The sequence below is a fragment of the Daphnia magna genome, linkage group LG7 (genome assembly GCF_020631705.1).
Source record: "Daphnia magna isolate NIES linkage group LG7, ASM2063170v1.1, whole genome shotgun sequence".
Classification (NCBI taxonomy): domain Eukaryota; kingdom Metazoa; phylum Arthropoda; class Branchiopoda; order Diplostraca; family Daphniidae; genus Daphnia; species Daphnia magna.
The window spans coordinates 8,277,883-8,303,199 of NC_059188.1; the positions used below are offsets into that span (position 1 = coordinate 8,277,883).

The 25,317-nt window shown below is 38.7% G+C and overlaps 2 protein-coding genes and 1 long non-coding RNA gene across 4 annotated transcripts; 1 reads left to right on the forward strand and 2 right to left on the reverse strand.

Annotated features, from left to right (window-relative positions):
- Positions 1 to 15,030: 15,030 nt before the first annotated feature.
- Positions 15,031 to 17,953, reverse strand: LOC123474714. Its single transcript, XR_006649643.1, has 3 exons — positions 17,766 to 17,953; positions 17,616 to 17,705; positions 15,031 to 15,607 (listed from the first exon to the last, which is right to left on the reverse strand). It is a non-coding gene; the product is annotated as an uncharacterized LOC123474714 (long non-coding RNA).
- A 3,798-nt stretch (positions 17,954 to 21,751) lies between these two features.
- On the forward strand, positions 21,752 to 22,706 carry LOC116924874. The gene is made up of 3 exons (XM_032931457.2): positions 21,752 to 21,993; positions 22,061 to 22,200; positions 22,265 to 22,706. The coding sequence occupies exons 1-3, from the start codon at positions 21,843 to 21,845 to the stop codon at positions 22,613 to 22,615; spliced, it is 642 nt and encodes a 213-aa protein (XP_032787348.2). The 5' UTR covers positions 21,752 to 21,842; the 3' UTR covers positions 22,616 to 22,706.
- LOC116924871 (AP-3 complex subunit mu-1) lies at positions 22,643 to 25,062 on the reverse strand. 2 transcript variants are annotated; one of them, XM_032931453.2, is made up of 10 exons: positions 24,862 to 25,060; positions 24,648 to 24,765; positions 24,465 to 24,577; positions 24,195 to 24,316; positions 23,996 to 24,123; positions 23,904 to 23,930; positions 23,814 to 23,841; positions 23,463 to 23,745; positions 23,189 to 23,398; positions 22,643 to 22,880 (listed from the first exon to the last, which is right to left on the reverse strand). In XM_032931453.2, exons 1-10 carry the CDS (start codon positions 24,973 to 24,975, stop codon positions 22,746 to 22,748), a joined length of 1,278 nt encoding a protein of 425 aa, XP_032787344.1. In that variant the 5' UTR covers positions 24,976 to 25,060; the 3' UTR covers positions 22,643 to 22,745. The 2 variants fall into 2 exon arrangements, with proteins under 2 accessions (XP_032787344.1, XP_045033120.1); XM_045177185.1 differs by having other exon boundaries at positions 22,790 to 23,117; positions 24,862 to 25,062.
- Between the last annotated feature and the right edge of the window lie 255 nt (positions 25,063 to 25,317).

A 25,317-nucleotide genomic window follows, 5' to 3' on the forward strand; every position in this document is an offset into this window, starting at 1 on the left:
TCGACTGCGATGATTGAATAGCACTGGTAACTCAATAGCTGACTGTGAAAACGAGTGTGTATTTTGAAACTACAGAGGAATCTATAATTATTTCAACCTATTCTTGATGATAGAATTTGAAGCAGTACTGTGTTGTGGATATCATTTTGACATATATTCAGAGAGTTCTATTTTTGAATCACAACAACAGGTGCCTGAAGAGATAGATGGAGTAAATGTGGTGACTAATCAGAATGCAATTGACTCATGGAACGAAAGAGACGTGGATGCCTGTTCCATCATATTTTACAATATTGAGCCAACGTATCAAACCTCCATCGAAGGATCTGCTACTGCTCATGAAATGTGGAATAGGTTGATACTGCAATATGCCCAAGTAGCTGTGGCCAACTCTGCCCATCTTCTTGGAAAGTTCCATCAATATCGAATGGATCCCGGTAAATAATTATTGAAGGAACTCGTTTAGACACGAAATGTGAATGACTGAATAATGTTTGACATTTTATTTATTTACCAGATCATTCAGTCATGGCTCACATAAATAGACTCAGATTGATGGCTGACGAACTAAAGAGTGTCAATTCCCCAATATCTGAAGAAACTCTAATTGTGAGAATTCTTCAAACACTACCACCCAGTTATCGATCTTTTTGTCGGCCTGGGATAGTGTTCCACGAGCTGATCAAACTATCGCTAACTTAACGGGGAGACTCGTAACGGAAGAACTCAGAGCCAAAACCCATGGTGTAGCAGATCCTGCTGATGTTGCCTTCTTTGCCTCACATCCATCAAGAATTCAGCAACAACAAATGATACAACAACATCACTCAGAAGCTAATCCTGCTCGGAGCCGAGGTTGTATTCTTTTATCAACAGTACAGTTCGCTAAGTAAGTGGAACTCAACTCATATTTCTGCAACTTATAGGCTCAAAAGGTGACCACTACAACCGGGGAAATAAGCATAATTTCCGTGGCGAACAGTCAGGCTATCGCAACGATCACAATCAACGTAGCTACAGCCATCGAGGTGGACAACGTGGAAGAGGTGGAAGAGGCTGTTGGAGTTGCGGAATGACAAACCACAAATCCTACAACTGCAGAAACAAGAAAGATGAAGAAAGAAAAGATGCAAGAAATGGTCAGTTTGACAAAAACCGCGACTACGACTCTAAAAACAACTCCTTTGCTGCTCTCTCTTCTCTCTGTTTTGTTGCACGAAAACCCATCGACTGGTATGCCGACTCTGGCGCGACGCATCATATGACTGATCAACGTTCCTTTTTCAGCTCATTTAAGGAAATCGACTGTGAAACTTGGAAGGTGAACGGCATCGGTGGTGCTCAGCTAAACGCGTTGGGAATCGGCACTATCCCAGTTCATTCCTATGTCAACGGAGAAAGAAAAAATGGCGAATTTCATGATGTCCTTTTTGTTCCTGGACTGGGAACCAATCTTTTCTCGATCGGAATTGCCACCGACTCTGGTATTGACGCGCACTTCATCAAGAACACTGTTGCATTTGTGAAGAATGGCACAGAGATAATGTCTGGCCAGAGAGTCGGCAAGTCGCTGTATCATCTTAAAGTAATAGCCAAGAATTCCGACCAAGACAGCACTTATGCAGCCGCTGCCAGCACTACTCGTCCCGTTCCAATCTGGCATCAACGTCTAGCCCATCTCAACTGCAAGACTATTTTGAAAATGGCAAGAACTAATGCTGTCGCTGGACTCGATCTTGACTTAAACAATCTTGATTACCAACTATGCGAAGGATGTATATTCGGAAAGATGAGCAGGTCTCCTTTTCCTACCAGCTCTACTCAGGCAGAACATGTAGGTCACATCATCCACTCCGACATCGGAATCGTTCCTGTTCCGACTCCTAATGGTGAACGCTACTATTCAATTTTTAAAGACGACTATAGCAACTGGACATCGATGGCGCTGATGAAAAAGAAATCCGATGCAGCTGATTTTTTCATTAAATTTGTTGCTTTTGTAAAAACTGCAACGGGAAAAACGGTAAAAATTTTAAGGACGGACGGCGGTAAAGAGTATGACAACGGTTACCTTAACAACTTTCTGGCTACCTCCGGAATCGTTCACCAAACTAGCAACTCCCACACTCCCCAACAGAATGGTGTTTCTGAAAGAATGAACCGGACAGCAATGGAGTCAACCCGAAGCAGTTTGCACATGAGAAGCAACAGACTAACAAATCTGTTTAAGAAAGCCGACAACTCAATTCTGGAGCTGTGGGGAGAATTTTTGAAAAGCGCTATCTACGTACTGAACCGCTCACTGTCTAGTTCTGCCACGTCTAATTCATCCACCAAGACACCTCATGAACTGTTCTACAAGAAGAAACCCAACATCGAGAATCTTCGCGTAATTGGCTGCAGGGCCTATGTCCATGTTCCCGATTGTAAACGAAAGAAGCTGGACCCGAAGGCAACTCCTTGCTGGCTGGTAGGGTATGGTGAAGAAACGAAGGGATGGAGACTATGGGACCCCGTCTCTAGAAAAATTATCGTAAGCCGGGACGTCATATTTGATGAGAATTTGCTGATCAGTGACTTCAAAGACGACTCCAATCACAACGCATCGAACCAGTCCAATAGTACTATATTTGATCCATTCTTGCTGGCAACTGGAATACTTGGCCTGGTATATCATGTTTTATTTCTTAAATTGTGCATGTGATAAACAGTATTCGTATTTTTTTTCCAATGCGTCAAATTAGGACCCTGGTACACCACTTGAGGATGAAACGACGGGTCCCGATATGATTAACCTGGTTGAAGAGCAGCATGACGTCGACATTCAGGACGTAGAAGATCAGCCAATCAACGTCTTGGAACCAGCAGATGAACCACCTAACCTTGATATGGATATCAATGATGATCATCAAGTGGAAGAGCTTGAAAACCTTCCACTCCCTCAAAATGCCCAACGTGCACTCGAGGACAATGCTCTTCTTCCTGAAGTTATTCAACCTCTCGACCAACATGATATTGAACAGGAAAATGCTTTGCGAAGATCAGACCGCACTCCAAAGTACAGTGCGAGATATCAAGAGTTCCGACGATCACTCGGGTTGACGACACTAATCGGTAAATTGAACGTCAAACTAAATATCTGTAGGAAAGTGAACTAATCTGTAATTTATGACATTTTTACCTAGATCATTTCAAAATTAAGCATGCCACTGCTTTGTTCACCGAGTCTTTTGAACCACAGAGCTACAAGGAAGCTCTTGAATCTGAACATGTAGACAAATGGATGGCGGCATTTAAAGAAGAATATGATTCGTTGATTGCAAACAAGACTTGGGAAATTGTTCCTCTTCCTCCCGGCAGTACCTCAATCAATTGCAAGTGGATTGGGAAAGTTAAACCAGCTTACGACAGCATTCCAGAACGCTACAAAGGAAGACTTGTGGCTATCGGTTCGAGACAGAAATATGGCGTTGACTACGATGAAGTTTTTGCTCCTGTTCCACATCAAGAAGCCGTCAAAGCCGCATTTGCTGAAATAGCATCCCTTGATCTTGAAATCATACAGTTTGACATCAAGACTGCCTTTTTGTATGCAAAACTCGACAAGCCTATCTACATGAAACAACCCAAAGGATTTGTTGTTCCGGGAAAAGAGGATCACGTATGTTTACTCGTCAAATCTCTCTACGGACTCAAACAAGTCTCCCCGATTGTGGCACCACAGACTCGACGAAGTTTTGATCAAATTTGGCCTTAAAAACTGTGCGGCTGATCGATGCATCTATATTCGACGTACTCCAGATGAAACGACTATCGTAATTGCTCACGTGGACGACGGCATTGCAGCAAGCAGCAAGAGGAGCGTCCTCGTTGACATCGGGACACATCTTGGCGCTGAATTTATAATGCACACTGTTCCACCCACTCGTTACATTGGCCTTAATATTTCGCGTGATCGACCAAATAAGAGAATCTTTGTATCCCAGTCCCACATGATTGAAAAACTGTCTAGCCGATTCGGAATGTCTAATCTAGCCCCAAAATCCATTCCGGCAGATCCATCAATCCGTCTTATTGCGAACAAGTCTCCGAAGAGCGAGGGAGAGAAGTTCACTTCACCTTACCCCTACAGAGAAGCGGTTGGCGCTCTTCTATACCTTGCTCTGATGACCCGTCCGGACATTTCCTACGCAGTAGGCCAAGTATCCAAATATTGTCAAAACCCCAACGAATCTCATTGGAATGCCGTTACTCAAATATTTGCTTATTTAAACGGAACTATGGATTTTGGCATCTGGCTTGGTGGAGAGCGGACGGGACTAATTGGTTACACCGATGCTGATTTCGCCGGCGACAAAAACGATTATCGATCAACATCTGGAAGTATTTTCTTCTTCCACGGAGGTCCGGTATCGTGGTCAAGTAAGAAGCAAACCTGCACGGCTTTGTCCACGACCGAAGCTGAATACATTGCTGCATGCGAGGCTACGAAGACTGCTGTATGGCTTAGCTGCCTTCTCCAAGATTTCTCTGGAACGGATCAACAAAAGGTCCCAATGTTCTGTGATAACGAAAGCGCCGTTCGGCTGGCGTACAATGCTGAATTTCACCAGAGAACAAAGCACGTGCTGGTTCGATACCACTATATTCGGCAACAAGTTGCAGAAGGAAAAATTGAAGTCAAGTACATTTCTACTAATGATCAACTGGCAGATATTTTTACTAAAGCACTTCCAAGTCCAAAATTTATAACTATGCGAAAAAGACTTGGTGTTGGAAAAAGATCTGACTAAAAATCTTATGTCCATGTTTATGTTTTGTGTAATGTTATGTTTGTTAATTTCTTTTGATGAATGAGGGTTATTGGTTTGAGGGAGAGTGTTGAGTTTCATTTTCTATAAATCAAACCAAATAAACATTCGCGCCGACGGAGATGCTGTTTAGCATCTCATGTCAAATAAACATGCGCGCCGACGGAGATGCTGTTGAGTATCTCATGACAGTCTTCGTTGACTTTCATTCGTCTGCTGTTCGGGTTCTCTGTGTTTAACTGTCATCTGGTAAAGAGGTAAAGTCTATTGCTTGTAAAATAATTGTAAGAAATTATCTTGTGTAAATTATTGCACTGTATTGCTTGCTATATGTCCCAGCAGTGAAAACCTCTCAGGTTACAATACAGTATTGGATTAATGAGACTAACTCTTTCTGTGTACTTGTTTATTTAATCTTAACACATTATACCCCTTTTCACGATTGGAGGGTGGTTAAAGTTGCTTTCTTGCCGGCATAGCCATTAAGAAAGTTTTTGATTTACTCTCGCGTATGTCACTGAAAGCCAGCAATATACTAAGAATCAATCCCTAACCCGACTGACAAGATCCACGCCGTGTACATACGATCGCTAAATCTTTCGACAGCCGCTTTGGAATGACGTTAAACGTATAATGTAAAACTCATCCGGAAATGACCACACGGGGGTCCTGGAGCCAAAATAAATCATGCAGAAATTGAAGGATAAGACACACGAGTATGATAGATCGCTGCCACCAATGTAATGGTTTACACGCGCGTGGAGCGTGCAAACTATCACAAGAATTTAAAGTAATAAAGAATCTTTGACTTTACCGCATTGTATTTGTAAGGCTGGAACAGGCCGGGACAGATCGGAACAACTAGCGAGAAAGTTAACAGAAGACTGAAGGGGCAAGCTAAATCTAGTTCTATTTATTAGGTCTTGAGGAAGCATTTTTTCCTTGGTTGGCGTGTGGGTCGTGGTAGCGTCCTTTCCAACGGTCAACTTGACCTTCTTCTTTGTTCGAGAACAAGGGGGCTTTTTCCGCAACGGTTTGGCGCCAGAGGGGTGACTTTTTAGAAAGTCGAAAGACATCGTTTCTCTGTTGTCAGAGATCTCGATTCTTTACACTGTCATCAAATTTCTGTGTGAAAGAGGCCTTCCACTTCGGTATTTGTGTTGCAAAAGTTCGTCATTCCATGGCATTTTTTCTACCCTGATTAAGACCATAGTTGATTTACCCAAGCAGGCAGTAATATTTCAATGCATTGGGACTGTATAGGAGGGTAACTATGTAACTAGTTTTTGTTTATACATGTCACTCACAGTCTGAGTGAACGGTGTAGCCATGTACGTGCTGTTAATGAAGAAGTAACCCGTATAAACAAACTGCTGCTAAAATAACACTGCCTGCTTGGTTAAATAGACCATGGTCTTAGTCTTGGTAGAAAAATTGCCATGACGAACTTTTGCAACACAAATACCATTTGTGTTGGCCAATTTCAAACAATTGAAATCTAAATATAATCCATAGTACCATTTTCAACTAATTGCTTTAGACACTACACATTCTGGAAAAAGCCAAACATCAATTAGTGATGGTTTTAGTTAAAAAATAGGAAAAATAAGAAGGTTACCAATATTGTTTTTGTTGTTAGTTGAAGAGACGCGGTAGATTCTTTTTTATTTGTGGAACAATTGACAATAAAGAAAATGGTGTTAGTGATACATTTGGGCGTTTTTAAGTTACCAAGAAGAGATTTTCTGAGTGGGGGAAAGTTATTCCTAAACCTGGATTGAAAATTGGCTCCCCCATCTGTGGTCGGCATTTTGATATCGCAGACATTGTGAAAGGGAAAGAAATCGGAGGAGTTTTCTATCCATTTAAGATGTGGAAGCTTAAAGTCCAAGCTATAACTAAACACTTACTCAGTAATTTTATTTCATTTGAAAAGTGTGATGAGAGTCAGACATTACTTGATTATTTTTATCTAGGCGAGTTTTGTGATGATCGTCCTGCTGGATTTTCCAGTACTTCCAAAACTAAAAAAGGTACTTTGTTTCAAATCCATAACTCCCAGAATAATACCATTATGTTATCTTAGGTGTGCTAACTAAACGGAACCCTTTTGCCGAGTGCAACACTGCAAATCACCAGCCTCTCGTCACATCCAAAGCTTTTAAGATTGGTACATGCAACTTGTATGTCATAACAAAAGCATAAATTGACAGGATTATTTTTTGCAGGTGTATGTAATACTTCTTTTCCTCATGACCAATTGATGGTCGATGCCAATCCTGGATTTGAATTTGTTTCACAAGACACCACTAGTTCTACACGTGATGAGTTGAATCTCGCAACTTATATTGTCACACGAGTTGTATTGGAACAAGAACAAACGACTACAACAAGTGATGACTTAAATTCTAAACAATTGTTTAACTCAAACAAAAGGGATAACCATTACCAAAAGTTGGAGAAGCGTCTGAAGAACTCTAGGGAAACCAGGGAACTTCTCCTACGGAGCCCAGCTCCGGGAGCTCACCCGATGGAGACTCATCTAACGCAGATTTGGGGCAGCATTTTATACCGTCACGCGAATTACTCCCCTTCCGGACTGCATATCTGCGTATCTTTCTTAGAGCGGACTTCTCCCGATAATTTCTTCACCACGATCGCAGCGTTGTCCAAGGAGCGGATGACTCATCTCTGCGAAGAGATAAACAATCTCCCTTTTCACCCGCGACAATATTTTAGGAGACCAATGTAAACTATTATTGAATTTTAAAGAGTTTATATTCAATCTCATTTTTATCATGCTGATTTTTTTATTTGTAAAAGTGATCCAAGCTGGTGAGAGTGTGGCAACACGTAATCTTTGTGTCCCCCGTCAACCAGTCTGTGGAAGTTTCGCTCATCTCACTGAAACCGAGGAAGTAGAAACAGATTCCAATTGTTGCCCGATGGATGAAGTTCCTTCCACCAACATGGAGTTTCAAGGCGACCAAGGTATAATTTGTAACGTTTTACTCGGATTTCACCCTGCTAATTGTATTTCCTTTTGTTTTTAGTGATTCCAGCCGGTCAAGGTGTGACAGTTCATGATATTCGTTACGGTCAACCACTCTCGGACATGTTAACTCCGGTTGAATCCGTAGCAACAGATGCTGGTTGCCACCAAATTAATGAAGCGCCAGCACTCAGTGTTGCCGATCCTCAGTCCGTTTCTGACGTTTCTGTCCCTTTACACGAAAACGAGTCCTCTGTTCGGAATGGTGAGTAGCTTTTGTTGAATCGATTTTCCCTTAAACTATAACAAGGTTTTAATTAGTAGAGTCAAGCACAACGAGTTTCGACTTCGATTTGTTAACCCGCGTTGTTAACCTTCCCAGCAAATGGCGTTGGGATACTGTCGACCACAGCTGCTACACCACGATTATGACTGGGAAGGAGTTTGTGCACAAGATCGTTTTAATAACAAGCACATTGCTTACCTTCTTCATGAACGGAAGAGAGTTCATCTTTCCATTTCTCAAAAACAGGATGTGGGCACACATAGATTTGCAAAGATCTCTTGTTGAATTCGACACACTTCATCCCTGTTCCGGCTTGCTGGAGCACACGTTGCACTCCTATCGCAACGTTAAGAGTCCACTCTTAACTGAAGTACGTTCATTAAAATACCAAAAAAAGCCTGCAACAGGGACGAGAAGCAATGTACCAACTGCCGAATAGATGAAGGGAAAATCAAATACATCAAGATGACTCAGGCTCAAACGATGGCTTCTCTAACCAAGAGACTTAAAGCCAATCAGAGACGAATTCAGCGATTCATTGTCTACGGAAAAGTACATCCAATTTTTTCAATTCATTCCTTATAAATTCTATTAAATATTTAATTCTTAAAAAAGAATGCTGGACTTACAGTGCAACATCTATGTCGCAGTATCGAGTCTCTGTCGGCCAATCAACTAACCGAAAAAATTAAACATCTACCCCATCAGGTTGTTATTTCACAATTACCTACTTCCTTTGAACCACTCACTTATTTTTTTTATCTCTCCTAACCATTCCATCAAACCAAAATCAAAATTCCATCAAAAGAATATTTACTATTGTGATTATGACTTTGATTATGACTACTTACTATTATGACTCAAATTCGAATTGCTTTCAATTAGTTCGTTTAAGATAACTGATTCAATAACAAACAAAAATATAAATGACAATACTCATTCGTGACTCAATTATTTTTTAATAGCAACAAGCAGTCATTAGGACATTCTTCGCTCAAGGAAAAGCATTGCAGAGGGATAAATACGGAAAAGGAATGCGTTATGAAGCCGTCTACCTTCTAGAAGCTCTTATGCTAAAAATGAAGAGCAATGCAGCCTTCAAACATCTACGGAATAACAAGATCCTACCCTTACCTTCCCCATCTACGATAAGAAAACTGATCAGCTCTTCTAACTGTCATTTCGGTTTTAATGAATCGGCACTCGAAAACATCGAGGGCGCTCTTAAAGATTTCGGAAAAGATGACCCAGCTAGATATGGGTGTCTAATGTGGGACGAAGTACAGTTAGTAAAGGGTGTTAAGTTTGACAGTTGCCGGCTTGTTTGGGATGGTGTTGTAAACTATGGATCCGACTTTCCGGATATACCAGCAGATTCTCTCGCGGACCACGCCCTCGTTCTTATATTTCGCCCATACCAGCTGCCTTGGATTCAACCAATTGCCTCTTTTGCTACCAACGGAGCTGCATCTTCTCCCGTATTACAGAATATTGCGATCAAAGCAATCACGTCCTTGTACACCAAAGGAGCAATCGTGAAGAATGTAGTATGTGATGGACATACAGTAGGTGCCTACTAGAGACTTGTAACTAGAGCGTTCGGATACTTGTGCACTGATATGCCGGCCAGCGGCTACAAGTCATAAAAATAAAAAAAAAAATTGTTTAGATACCTTTATCTATTATTAGGTCACAAAATTATTTTCATTGACTTAAATGGATTTTTTAACCCTTTTTTTCTCAATTGCGCTAAGCGCGCTCCGTCATTTGAACCCATGCTAAAATGGTCCGAAAACGCGAAGTGTTCGGATACTTTTGGCACCTACTGTAAGTCAAACAAAGGAGCCATGAATCTACTTAAAGTAACAGCCAAAGATCAGACTAAAGTAAAACCTTACTTCATTCATCCGATGGATCCTAAGATAAGGATTTGTTGTTTTTTTTACGTCCCCCACTTACTTAAGTGCGTTCGGAATCACTTATTAACTCATAAACACTGTCAGGTATTTCATAAATTATTCAAACTAGTTGTGCCAAAGAATTAAATCAAAGTGAATTTTCGTTTTTAGTATTCGGGAGAAATAGTTTATTACAAGCATTACGAGCTATTATACAACACGGAGAAGAACAACAGCTTGCGTAGGTGCTTTCGACTAACAGAAGGACACATTCATCCCAACAACTGGCAAAAGATGACTGTGAGTAAAGCTGCTCAGTTATTTTCAAAACACGTAGCCATGGCATTAAACCATTACCGCGAAAAACCAGAAACCGCTAAGGATTTGCATTGAAAAATAACATTTTGTAAAGAAAAGTTGATAAGTTTTTCTAATTACTTTCGTCTTTTAGACACCGCTCCGACAGAGAGAATGACGATGTTGTTAAATGACATTTTTGACATCCTAAACAATAGATTTCCCAAAGAGGGTATCAGCAAATCAGCTTGGGAGAGGAAAAAAAAAGCTACAGAAAATGCTACATGTGCTGAATGTTACTGAAAAAATTCCCAATGATCCAAAGCGTGATAAAAATGCATTGCCGGATATCAAATTTATGTCTGATACAACTTTAGTGGCATGGAGACTAGTCATCCACAGCTCTATGGGATTGATAGACGAACTATTTGAAGCGGGATTTAACGTGGTTCTTATTGGACGGTTCAATCAAGAGCCGATTGAGGTAGTTTTACATATCCTTGTTATTAGAGTTATAGAACAATAAAAATTTTCCTTTTTTTAGAATTTCTTCGGCATTCTGATGTCAATCGATGACCACCCTACAGCGCATTCTTGGCTTCATATTTTCAGAATTCTTTCCCTCTACAATCCCACGAATGCTGCTATACGGAATGCAAATGTTGATGGAAGGGACTCTGGTGAAATTTTAGTAGCCTACAAGCAGTGCCTCATCCACAAGTTTCGCGAGTGTGAAACTGAAGCAAAAAAGATCAAGATGAACCTGAAAGACAGCCTCTATAAGGAATTACTTGCCCGGTACACCACCGACATTCCTGACGGCCCGTCAGATTCAACACGAGACCAGTTGGTGTACGACCTATGCGGCTACCTTATACGAACACGCCATGAAGTCTGTGAAACCTGCCCGGATTGTAATCGCCTTATGGAAACAGAAGAATCTGAGATGGAGAACTTCCAGCTGGCGCAGTATACCTATCAACGAAGCTATTTTAAAATATGCAATCATCGCGATGTATAAAACATTCCGTGCGGTTGAAAACGTGTTAGACTCTCACTTCAAGTCCCCTGACCACATCTTCGTTCGTGATAGTTATAAAACAGTACTTTCTAATATAAAAAAACTTTGTCTTATCCCGATTTCATGTGATAATCATCTCAAAACACTGCCTTACCTCATAATGGAATATGTACAAATTCGTTTTCATTTTGAAGCAACCCGATACCAAAATCTCCACTTGTCCCAATTGAAAGCTTCCATTCTAAACCACAAGAAACTCTCTACTGTTGTATCAGTTGAAAACACGGATGTTAATAAAAAATGTGATAATTGAATTCAGGAGGCATCTTTTATTTCTATTGGTTACTTTCATTACGTTTCATAACCAGCATCAGAAATTAAGGCAAGCTAGAGGTTATAAGAAAAGAGATAAAATTAACTGCACGGTATAACAAGTGTTCAAGTAGCATAGTAAGAAGCGTAGTTATTAAAACACTTTCTTTCAGGAACAGAAAAACAAACTAAAAAAAAAATAAACCCGAATTTGAAAAAAGTTTAACTTGAGAAGGAAAGGGAACTCTTGTTTATGTTACCAAATTCGTCTGCTGGTCTGCAGCCAGCCGTCAAAACCCACTCCACCCGTTTTTGTAGTCACAATGCAGTACGCTACTTTCTCCGCTAGAGGCGGTGCAATCAGGTGTAGCATCTGGCGTCAGTAGGGATAGGGCTAAAACATACGAAGATAAGGAACCAGTGTTCTTTATCTGTGTCTATACTACGGGAAAATGCAGTAGTTGTTACTTCAAGAAGAGTCAACACTGACCCCTGCTTCAAGTATAAGAAAACAACCAGTAAAAAATAAAATTATATAACAAGTAGCTTGCTTGTTATTTAATTTTATTTCACTTGATATTTTAATTTCGATAAAAAGCAGTACCCAGTACATAAGATAGCAACTATGAGTCAAATTTCTTTGTGTTTCTTAATAGTTAAAATACATTTGATTGGGATTTTAAGTAATACAGATTAGGTTTTAAATACACATTTAATTCGTTTGTCTGTGCAGCACAGGCTTCGCAAAGGGCACAGGGCCCTTTTTGCTGCCGGGGGGAAATCCTGGCCCACTGGCGGGCCAGGATAAAATGCGGACGCGGACCGCGGACTGCGGACAGGAGAAACTGCGGACTTTCACCTGCGGACTGGCCCAAAATTTTTTGACAGATTTTTCGTGGAATTAGGGATAAAATGTGGACCGTTTCGTACATGGAGCGATTGAAAGTGCGAACCGGACAGGATAAACTGCGGACTGCTATCTGCGGAGTCCATGCCCATATCTGATATTGAATTTCAAACAAAAAATAGTATTTAAAAGTCAACATATGCATTATTCAAAATATGAAAGTAAAGGACAGTTTATATAACATGGTTACTTCTTAACTAGGTAAACTCTTGGTACAACAATGCAAATAAAACATGTAATAAACTTAAAAGGATTTGGGGTATTTCCAAGGGGTTTTAAAAAACTCCTGAAAGGCATAATGCTGTTCTTTTGGAAGACATTCCTTGTGGTACCATTCTTTGCAAAGTTTGGTACCACATTGCCGCCTTCTGAAGGACGACTTAACTGCGCTACGGTTGTCTAAGTCAAATTCTTATTTGTGCATAAAAGAAAATAGAATATAATGGATTTGGCCTATAGGAAAAAAATAAATAAAATAGTCAGCTGCTAAGAGCTGTGCGCATTTTATTTTTATTCATTGGAATTGTTGCATGCACACATATTTTTAAAAAGCAACAGTTATCGAACAACCGCCAATGCATGACAAAAATAAGGTTGATCTGTCTTGACTAGAGTAAATTCAATGCCTGTAAAAACAAGTCAAATTTTGCTGCTATATATATTATAGAATTTTAATGTTAAATACTATAGACCACGAATGGATGCTGAGTTGTCAGTTTTCAAAATGGTCGGAAATCTCGATTGTGGTAAGGCAGCCTAAAATTAACACAGGCTTCTTATGGAGACCCTTTTTAAATTAAATCATTAAGTGAGAAATAACTAGTCTTTTCAATTTATTATTTTTTTTCTGATAATTCATCATTCTAGCTAGTAGCTTTTTTTTTTTTTTTTATTCCTGAAAAACTATGGTATATATTTTAATTTAATTTTTTTCCGGGGTTGTTTACATAAGATCGTCGGCTAGTCTCAGTTTCAAATTAGTCGGCTGCCATTCTCATCTGTCAAGATGACTATTTGCTTTATTCACGGTTGCAAGAATAATAGTAGGAAATTAAGTGCTAGACATGTTATATTCTTCTGTTTGCCATCAACTAGTGTTAGATTTTCAAAAGAACTGAATGATCAAAAGTTAAAAAGAAGACTTGCTTGGCTTAATAATGCAAAGCAAAAGTGTTCACATGACTTAATTAAACCAAAGATCTGTTCTTACCATTTTCATGGAGGTAAGTAGCTTACATTTCCTTATTTATCATTCTCTTCTAGTTACAAGTAATTACATGGTATATATTGTTCATTGAAGGTAAACCATGTGATGATGTATGCGAAGAAACTCATCCAGACTGGGCTCCAACTATATTTAAATCTATGAACCACAGTGCAACAAATGTCTCTCGTTACAACAGAATTAAAAAGAGACTTGCAATGAAACAGCGCATCGGGTGAAGCTGCTATTTCCGGGAACTCAGATGAGATTATTAATCCACATTTAGTTACATTGAATTGATGGTGTAAATTTCTCTTCGTTAACATTTTGCAGCCTTTTGTTATGCACCTATTTTTATTATCAACTACATACCTTAAATAAGGAGATCATGAATACCTATGACATAAATAACTTGCTGTACAATAAGACATACCGCGTAGCTTCTGTTGAAAATGCTTTTTCGGCAGGGTAGCAAGACTTTTTCAATAACCACAGTGCAGGTTTCTTTATGTTAGCATTGAAAATTGGGTAAGCATTTGATGCTGTACACCTTCCAGCTCGATATATTTGCCAAAATTGCGTTTTTTTCTGGCCTATTGTACACCTGTTTACATTCTCACTCTGAACTTCTGTGACACTTAGTGTGCAACATTTAAGCAATCGTTCACATTCTTCCATTACTGTGACATAGGATTTTCCTACTAGAGAAGCTATAAATATTGTGCCAAAAGCAACTGGAAGTTCAGGTGGTTGAAAATGTTTGTAGAATTTGTTTTTGTTCACAAGCTGAAGTTGAACAGCTTTGTTCATCAATAGGACTTTCTCATACTCACTCTGCTCTTCAGTTGTCGTAAGTGGTATTGATGCTGAGTCGTAAAGCTTAGTCTTGTTTTTGCTACCGTGGTAGGTGTCGGAAATTCCGACGGACGAAGCTCACAGCCATCGTCCGGGTGCCAACCCTTTGGCCGAAGAAGGCTAGACTCAGACGAGTCATCCTCGGTGGAGTGCCGCGCTACCGCGGGTAAGGAAGTCCATTAGCGGAAGCAAGTGACTTAAGACGGCCTACGGCTCGCAAGAGCCGTAGATTGGAGGCTGGAGCTCGAGACTGTGTTATTGGAACTAGCTGAGAGCTTTTCCATATATATGGAGACACCTGTTGAGGGTGAAAGGAACGAAGGGAGGGTTGAACTCATTGAGGCGGAGCCTGCAGAGTTCATCCCGCCAGATTATAGGTTTCGTTCCCGCAGGGTTATCGGGAAGTTTACTGATCGATAACCGGCAATCATCAGCAGCGGTGCCCTCTATTCCAGGATCGGACGTCCGGACAAATTAGACAACGGTGTAGTTTTCTGTGTATAAAAGGGGCCGTCTTGCCATGATAATACACTCACTTTTCTCACCGAATTGTTTGCGTCCAGTCGAGTCATTTCGCTCCAGTAACCCGTTCTCTCTTTCAGAAAAGGTCCGAAGTCTCCTGCCGCCGCCTCCTCCAGCTTGCCAGCCGCCTCCTCTGACGTGCCAGCCCGCGACCGAGCAGCCACCCAGGAAACTCCTCTTCACCGCTACGAGTAATACTCTGCGGCCGTTTACTCTGTTGAGCCCGATAAGGCTTAACAGAATTTGACCGTGCTCTAGCCCGACAAGGCGAACGACAGTCTCAGGACTTACCAGCGCAAGCCCGATAAAGGCGAACGCAGTAGTCGCTGAATAAGTGCTACGGCACTACAGATAAGGTTAAACCGACGTAAAGGCACACAGTCTGGCAGGCTTACCACCGTAAGACCCGACTGACCTGCGCCAGCAGTAATCTGGCCTTACGGGACAAGATTCCTGAAAGTAGGGGAGACTGGAGTAAGCCGGAACGGTTTTCGTTTTCCCCCTATATCTCCCAAACTAATCATTAAATTAATTTATTATTTTGTTTTTATGTATTCCATACGGTAATGTACCCCCCATATTTTTTATATAATTTAATAATAAACCATTTTCCCATATAAGACCTTTAAAGTTTTCTTAGATTTGTGGGAGGAGCCTATTTTGAGGGGTAAGTGAGGACACTAGGGTGGGTGGTGAGGGACGTCCTCCGTTTTCACCTTAAAATTCATTAAAAAAATTTGTAAAAATTTAAATAGCGCCCCACTGCATAGACTCTATAAGTTAATAAATGTTTCAATTTGATTATTGTGTTAATAAAAATTTTTTCTTATATGATAAAAAACCCTTATTACAATATAGGTGGGGGTTGGGCTTATTGTAATCGATTAATATGCTGAATAATCGATTGCTTGTGATCATTGTAAGGAACAGTAATGGCGTCATGAGCTCGGTGATGATTGATGGGCTTGAAGGCCAAACCCGCCCACTAATGTCCCATTTTAGTCAAAAACAGCTGTCCCGATTTCCCGATAAAGACTATTTTTTTAAAACGTTAATATTATCTACAGTAATTCATCGAAAATTATAATTTTTGTTTTTAACAATAAAGAAATTATTAAGCTTCATTTCCATATTAAATTTACATGCCATTTGCGATTATTTTTTTCTAGAAACATTAAATGGCGGAGACAAAGATACTAAAAAAAACCGTTTTGTTAGTTTTGTTAATAACTGATACAGTTATTGACAAAACTCAACCAAATTTCATGCCAAAGTAGATTGTATGTATCTTAATAACATACAAAAAAAAAATTTAATTTTATTAAAATCTACTATTTTTCCCCCTACTGTCCCTCTTGACCCGGTGTCCCGGCATACTCCAGTCTCCCCTACTTGGATTTGTAAATAGTGTCATTCATGCCACTTAGTTGTTTGAAGAGTTTCTGTTAATGAAGAAACAAAAATTATGCGATACACTTTTTAAAAATTTCAATATATAGCATACCGAATCATTTCTATTTGATGTATTAATCCATCTCTTTTCTTGTGATGTACAGTATCCTGCACAAAAAGGTGAACACCGATTTGTTTTGAAAAAGCCATCTGTGGGTAGAAAATATTAATAGTTTACCTTTTTAAAGAGAGCTAGGGCGGTTTTGGCGCAAAATCATTATAAGGGGGGTTGGGTAATGTCAGTCCAGACACCTTTTTTTTTTGCCCTAGGTATTAAATGTCTGGAAAAGTGTAGACTGTATCATCGGTAGACTCCCCTACCCCCCGGCTAAGTAGAACTATTTTTGCAATACAAAATAGAGTCTTTCCATTACTCGTTATTGTCATTATCGGGTCGGGTAATCGGGTAGCATATGGAAACCCCGAATTATTCTTATCAGTAAGCTAGCTATTTGTTGCTAAATTGTTAGTGGCTTATTGGATACATTTCCGTCAGTGACGCGGGAGATCCGCGTTCAAAGCTTGTTTGCGTTAGTAGTATTCAGAGCAAATCTTACTAATGAATATAATTAAATAAAATTTTGATGAGATATATAATATTTAAAATTTTGAAAAAAGTATTTATACATGTTTAATGATTATTTAATTCGTAACGATTACACTGTTTAAACAGTTATCTCATCCAAGTCTAGAACGTGGATCTCCCGCGTCACTGACGGAAACGTATCCAATAAGCCACTAATAATTTACTAACAAATAGCTAGCATACTGATAAGAATAATTTGGGGTTTCCATATGCTACCCGATTACCCGACCCCATAATGACAATAACGAGTTATGGAAAGACTATTTTGTTTTGCAAAAATTGTTCTACTTATCCGGGGGAGGGGGGGCCCACCAAAAAAAAAGTCTACACTTTTACTCCAGACATTTAATACCTAGGGCAAAAAAAGGTGTTGAAAAGGGTTTTGCTAAAACCATCCTACCTTTCCTTAAAAAGAAAAAAAATAAAAATTTTTAACAAAAAAATGGCTTTTTCAAAACAAATCGGTGTTCACCTTTTTGTGCAGGATACCGTACATGGCAAGTTGTTAACTGCTATGATCTTGTACAACATTGCACCTACGTGTGAACACACACCACCAAGTCTAAATATAACACATTATTGTTATAAAAAAGGTAATATAAAATATTATAAACACACATACCCAGCTTCACAGTCACAGCTTGAACATATAATCGACATGTCCCTTTTAATTGCAGCCCAAGGATTCAGTAGAGATTTTCTTATGGATTGAGAATGGTGTACTCTACAACTTACAATTGTAAGGAATGCATCAGCTCACTCTTTCTTGGAAAAATATCCTCCCTCTCATTCCTGGAAACAAGTCATTTTCCTTTCCATCCTTTCATTACGCTCACCTTGCGTTGGTGATCGTGTTGACTTTGTTTGTCGTATAAAACCCCATCAATTGTAATTCTTCGTTAGTCAGCGCTGGGCTGTTCACCCAGTCTAGTGTTGATTCACCCCTTCGCGAGTCAAGTGTCAGGTCGTTTATTCGACCTGCTACTGGCTTGCTCGTTCCCCGTTTAAACTTGTCTTATTTGTGTCTTTGTTTTGCTTGACGCTGGCTATACGGCTACGGCCTGTATGTATGCCTCCAATCGTTTGAGACATTCATCGACTTGTTTGAATCATGTTAACATTTTACGGGAATATACCATCGAACGAAGTCCGCAGCTTCCCTTAATCGAGTAAAAGCTATTTACTTAAAGATGAAGTAAGTAGGGGTTTTACATATTGGTGGCAGCGATGGGATCATCATCACCATCGATCCCAACCACGAAGTTCTATCGACCGGAATTCACTGCTGGGCCTTCATTTACCTTACGCTCAAGAGATCGAGCCACTGAAAGAACAATCAAGAGCTGACATTCTACTCGCTATCACTTTTTATTTTTATTTACAGTTACGTTCGCTGGAACGCTCTGGAACGCTCCGTTCATCGATGTTTCCCATCAGCTTTCATTTCTCACTGTTCCAATTTCAGTCATTGTCTTGTTTTGCTAGATTGCGGGACGCAATCTCCCATTTCCCCAAGGTATGTAAGGAATGCATCAGCTCACTCTTTCTTGGAAAAATATCCTCCCTCTCATTCCTGGAAACAAGTCATTTTCCTTTCCATCCTTTCATTACGCTCACCTTGCGTTGGTGATCGTGTTGACTTTGTTTGTCGTATAAAACCCCATCAATTGTAATTCTTCGTTAGTCAACGCTGGGCTGTTCACCCAGTCTAGTGTTGATTCACCCCTTCGCGAGTCAAGTGTCAGGTCGTTTATTCGACCTGCTACTGGCTTGCTCGTTCCCCGTTTAAACTTGTCTTATTTGTGTCTTTGTTGTGCTTGACGCTGGCTATACGGCTACGGCCTGTATGTATGCCTCCAATCGTTTGAGACATTCATCGACTTGTTTGAATCATGTTAACATTTTACGGGAATATACCATCGAACGAAGTCCGCAGCTTCCCTTAATCGAGTAAAAGCTATTTACTTAAAGATGAAGTAAGTAGGGGTTTTACACAATCACTATGGAATTGCTCAATGTCACACGGAATATGTCCTTAACCCATCCACAACTGACATACTGTTCTGCATCTCTAATGGCTTTATAGGCACATAATTGTAATCCTGTGCTTTTGCTATGTTTAGCAACGCAGTACTGGAAAACGTCGTGCTCACTTAAATTAGGAAAGCCACTGCTTTTCCACAACTCCGATGGGAAAAGAAAAGGATCGTCAGAATCTATAGCAATAAGTTTTTCAATGTATAGCTTTTGCTCTTTGGGGACTAATGCTCTACAATATGGTGACAGATGGTATAACTCAATACTTTGGCTAGTAGCCATGTCTGTGGCAAAGAGAACAAACTAAAATATTGACAGATGAGAATGGCGGCCGACTAATTTGAAACTGAAACTAGCCGACGAACTTATGTAAACAACCCCAGAAAAAAATTAAATTAAAATATATACCATAGTTTTTCAGGAATAAAAAAAAACAAGCTACTAGCTAGAATGATGAATTATCAGAAAAAAAAATAATAAAAAGAAAAGACTAGTTATTTCTCACTTAATGATTTAATTTAAAAAGGGTCTCCATAATAAGCCTGTGTTAATTTTAGGCTGCCTTACCACAATCGAGATTTTCGACCATTTTGAAAACTGACAACTCAGCATCCGTTCGTGGTCTATTATGAAATGAAGACTTTACCATGGACTACTACATCTAGAGGACGGGACTCTTTTCCTATCTCGCCGTGTCAAAGCCCGTCGGGTGGGTCAATTTCACGGGGAAATATATAAAACACATCAATCGATAGAGCTTTAAAAGGCGGTTACAATTATGCAAATGGATTTTAGAAAATCTTTGAAATGAAATAGATATTTAAGTTTTAGTATTAGGAGAACGGGAAGAAAGTCGTTTCACCGGTGCCCCCTAGCGACTAATGTAAGTTCTAGTTACCAAGTCCTTGTCAAAACAAACAAAACAATTCAAAGGTTCGACTGCTATTCTAGAAACGTTTTGTGTGTGACAGATTTGGAAGCTTTTTCATTTGGAATGTGTATTAAATTTTCTATTGACAACTTTACCGTTTCTAAAACTGTTTTTTATATGTATGTTTCCCAACGTTATAAAATTATGTAAATAGGTTGAAAACAGAGACGAAAGATTTTCAAAAAATGTTTCAAATTTTGCCGGTCGCAGACGTTTAGTTGTAAGAGCTTCTGGAACTTGGCCGCTAGGTAGCACCGGTGAAACGGACTTTCTTCCAGTGTTTCGTATTTGAAAAAAAACGAGTATTTTAAAAATACAAATACTATATTTTAAAATACTCGTCCTTCAAAATACATTTTTTCTCCCAAAACCTCAAATACCAAATAAAATAAAATACAAATACAAATACAAATACAAAATACTTTTTTCCTTTATGGAGCAGTTGGACAACCTACGTTGCGCATTCTCCGCAAATGCGAAAATCAAATTTGTGTCCAATCTGTGATACGCTGTCTACAGCGTCTTATGGGAAAACCAACCATTTCACTTTTAAAATATTGTTTTCTTCTCTATAACTATGTTTTACCTCACTGTTGTACCTAACAGTGGATTCGCTTTTCGCGCAACGTAGGATGTCCAACTGCTCCATTCTTATTTGCCTCTTACTCCTTTATTTTTAACTGTCTGTCCAAGGTTCTGTCTTGCCGACATTCTTGTCACTGAATCAGAGGATATGCCAAGTTATTAGTTTATGCCATTACGTATTTTAAGAATGTTCAATAACTTAAACACTTACCGTGGATATTATACAAATTCTTCAGAACGCACAGTAATAAAAAACCATCCGATTTGTAGAGAAATAGAGATATAAGTTAAAGAAACTTGTGGTTTAATGAAAACACACACGAGACAAACAGACGACGAAAAATGCAATTGAAAGTTTTGAAACTAGAAAAAGCTATTGCAAAACGTTTTGCAGGTGCAATAACCCTGTCAAAATGAAGTTACTTTCGATTCATACACTGTTGCCAATTTACAAACTTCAAATCTTTAAAAAAAAAGTATTTTGTATTTGTATTTGTATTTTATTCACTTTCAGCGTAAACGACCAATACAAATACAAATACTTTAAATAAGAAACAGCCCAAATACAAATACCGAATAAAATACGTATTTTAAGTATTTTATTTTAAAATAATTTTATTTTAATACCCAAATACGATACACTGCTTTCTTCCCTTTCTCCTGTAAGGAAATTACAAATATCTAGAAAACTATTAATTACAAGTATAGGAACATTTATTAAGTCAACTAATAATTTTTTGTGCTTTTTTCACTGCTGATGTAAAAAAAATTACATGGCCGACATAGGAAACCTCGAAGAGTCTCGTCCTCTAGATGTAGTAGTCCATGACTTTACTTACCAATTTTCTGCCTTACCAACGCATAGACATGTCTATATGGAATGCTGTATCCCCGTATAATACGCGGACTGCGGACAGCTACCCTGTGGAGAAACTTCGGACTGCTGTCAAAAATTTTGGGCCAGTCCGCAGGTGAAAGTCCGCAGTTTCTCCTGTCCGCAGTCCGCGGTCTGCGTCCGCATTTTATCCTGGCCCGCCCACTGGTTGCCGGTGGGAAATAGATTTTACCTTCTCGGTCCGCGCAAGGCGCAACTAAATGTAACAGTGGTAACAGGTTGCTTGAGATAGCCATAAATGACGTTTATCTATGTTTTTCGTCATTAGTGTTTCCCGAAAATTGTCATATTTTTGTGAGCGTAAATCAAAAAGTAGTACAATGCAAATGTACCAGTTCTTTTGGTGTGGTGTAGAAATAGATGATTTCCTTTTTAAAGGCAACAACATATCCGGATGGAAAGGTTACCGATAATACACGAATCTTATTTATTATAATAAAGTTAATATATCTAAGTACAATTTCATTAGGTATGCTTGTCGCATGTATAGGAACAGCTCTCTTGGCCTTTCTGCTTTTTACAGTAACATTTTGTAAAGAAATGTTCCATTCCAGTGTCAGTGCCCAGCAGCAAGGCCAAGCCTTTGTAGGAGACAGACAAATATTCCAAGTATTACTGCTGATGTTTTGTCACATGCTTGTAATACCTGATCTGCATAATTTTACTTCTATAGGTATGGACATCTTCATGGAAAACACATGCATTTCAAACAGTTACAAGTTTTATCCAAATAACATTAGGCTATTTTGTCATGTTAATTGTTATGAGTTTCAATGTTTACTTAGTTTTGGCAGTTGCAATAGGGAGTACCTCAGGTTTCTTTGCATTGAATCCATTGCTTTTAAAAAAGCGAAGTATCTTTCGCCCACCACAAAGACTTGTTCAGTGTCAGGCAGAGGAATGTGGTTCTCTAATTGAAGGACAAGAACGTATTGAAACAGTAAGAGGTAGAAACCAAACAGGCAATAATGATCCAAGTGAACAGCTAATTATTTCAGCTAACATTCATCAACATGCCAACTAATTGATTGTCAGTAAACCAGTTTCTATGTAGTTATAGTAATAAGTGCTTATTTGTGACACAATACAACTTACATTCATTATTTCAAAATTAACATGTTATGTAGATGCTTGTTATTGAAGAGATTTCTCTGTTACATACGGATCTGGAAATTGCCAGCTTTTGTAAGGTATTTTACTCCCTTAAATGGCTTGTAGTTTTCTCCAAACATGTCCAAGCGATGGACTTTAAGGCCCGAAATGGCCGTTTGGCTTAAAGTAAATTGTACCTGTCGAAAAACGAAAGATGTCACAAATTAAAAATTAATTTTTTATTAGAGTACTTGAGCTCTTTAAAAACAAAATATATCTGAATATAGTTTAAAAACCTTACTTCGACATCCACTTCTATAGTAAATAATTAAACTTGGCACAGCTTTAACATTAAGTCAACTTAAGTGGTTTTGTGTAAATCTTATTTTCTTTAGCCAGTAACTGTTTACATGAAGGAAGCATAATCCCGCCAACTGGATTGAGCATATAGCGTTGTTTTTTTGTTATGTTTTTCAAGTTTAAGATTACGTAAATGACAACTTACATTAACCGATGGTGTTGATTGCAATACGACTGCACCACTCTGAATATGAATTTGTCCTCTCATATTAGGTAGCTTAGTAGGGTCAATTTTCCCTACATCCCAAAATAAAATTTTGGTAACGGGATCAAATGTTGCACGGCCTTGATTGACGGAAACCGTACAGTTGAGTACGAATTTTGGCATTGGAATGCTCAATTGTAAATTTTCTACCTATTAATATGCTTAATGAAACACTGATTCGTAAAAAAAATATATATATGTGTTTGGACTTTACCACTCGTCCCATAGTTTGACGTGGCCCAACAGTGATTTCGATCTTTCCGGTTTGTGACTGGCTATTTTCCTTAGGCAAAAAAAAATTGTGTCGTATGTAAATAGGAATAGCAACGGCACTTTGACAGCCAACATGGTAGGTCATTAAACAAAAACTTCCATCCGGTGGAACAAAGGATAAAATTCGTTCATTTTCCCATCTTTTAAGACGCACGCATGGGTGGAGGCTTACGTCATCCATAAGACGAGGGTTAATAAAACTCAGAGTTAAATCTGGAGTTCCACTATAAAAAAAAAAGTTCAAACGATAAAAGTTTTATAATTTTTTACCATTAGCATATTCTAGCGTTACCTTAGACGAACGCAGCACTCGATCTTGCCTAAGAGTAAGAATAGTAACTTAAATGTGCACGCAAGTTGTAACATCATATCGGTATGATACCTGCTATCTCAGCAAATACAGTTGAGCCTACATTGCAAAGAAAAATGATTGGAATTAATCTTTCTTCAAGTGAGACTTAGCAACTTTATTGCCTGTTTTATCAATTATGGCATCAACTTCTTCAACAATATCAAAGTAAGCTTCATTATTAGTGTACTTCACATCCGCTCTTCTCCACGGAACGTTTGACAGTTGTCCAGAAGGTAGCACAGAACTTACACTTGTTCATGAATAGAAAGTGATTCAAATTTAATTTTAAGATTAATTTTGCATGAAATTATGTATAAATACTTTGATTTCCCAGTAACAGTGTTAATCAAATTTCCTATTATATTTGGAGGTTTAATAAGTTCCTGGAGTATATTTGGTTCAGTTGCTAATGGATATCCATTATCAAGAACTTCATCCAGTAACTATAAGAATGCAAGTAATATAAATAGGAACAAAAGTTTAAAGGACGAAAACAAAATTATCATAAGAAAATTTTAAAGTAGAAAATTTTACAAAGGCTAAGGTTGTCATTACAAAAGACAATATAACAGTAGAAATTAAGGACATTACCTCATACACAACTACATAATGCTCCTTAATGTTTGTCTCGTTACATTCTGAAAAATACTTTTCCAGGATGTCAACAACAGTATGTAGAAATTCAATTACAAAAAGAGGTGGGACTTTAGATACACACCAGGTAAGAAAAAAAGTCAGTTCCCAAGCTGTTTTGAAATTTTAATAGAATTTTACCTTCAGACATGCAAACAGCCACAAAGTATAAACTATTGTGATAAATGCTGATGAGGTAATGATGTGGTGTTGCTATTACACATGGTACATCTTCATGACCTTTGTTATCCTTGACCACCTGTATTTTAATGGGAATGGGTGAAAATTAAGCTAATACATGAACATGTCAAAAGAGCAGCAGCAGCAGTGAGAAAATGTATAATTCAATAATAACTTGTCTTTGAGCTTCAAAGAAGTAATCCATAACTGTTCGCGGAATAATACTTCGCCAATGTTTTTCCATAAAAACATCACCGGAATGATTAATTACAAAAAGAGAATGAATCATATTTGCACGAGTTATTGAGTTGGTCTTTCGAGAGTGTCCGACCGTTATCGTGGAAATTGGAAAACGATGGTGGAATCAGAGTAATAGACCAGTTTCGGATGCTGCGTCGCAAAATTTAAAAAAATCCAGGGGGGTTTCGATTGCGGGGGGAGATAGGAAAAAAGGGGGTTTTTGATTTATTTACCCTAGTAATACTTTTCCAATTCAGGAAATGTTCTAGAATACTACACTTTAAGACAATCTGCGTCTTCTCCAGTCTTTATAAATAATAAATCATCCCTAGTTTATCCATGAAAATTAATTCAAGTAAAAGAGTAGGGCGCTAGGGATGCTGTTTAGTAT

Bases quoted from the DNA above. Each gene is read 5' to 3' on its own strand.
- LOC116924874 (XM_032931457.2), top strand. From the start codon at position 21,843: ATGTTTTTCGTCATTAGTGTTTCCCGAAAATTGTCATATTTTTGTGAG. The intron at 21,994-22,060 runs GTTACCGATAAT...CAATTTCATTAG, and splicing joins CAACATATCCGGATGGAAAG to GTATGCTTGTCGCATGTATA. The intron at 22,201-22,264 runs GTATTACTGCTG...TTACTTCTATAG, and splicing joins GAGACAGACAAATATTCCAA to GTATGGACATCTTCATGGAA.
- LOC116924871 (XM_032931453.2), bottom strand. From the start codon at position 24,975: ATGATTCATTCTCTTTTTGTAATTAATCATTCCGGTGATGTTTTTATG. The intron at 24,766-24,861 runs GTTATTATTGAA...ATTAAAATACAG, and splicing joins TCTTTGAAGCTCAAAGACAA to GTGGTCAAGGATAACAAAGG. The intron at 23,399-23,462 runs GTAAAGTCCAAA...GCATATTAATAG, and splicing joins GTCAAACTATGGGACGAGTG to GTAGAAAATTTACAATTGAG.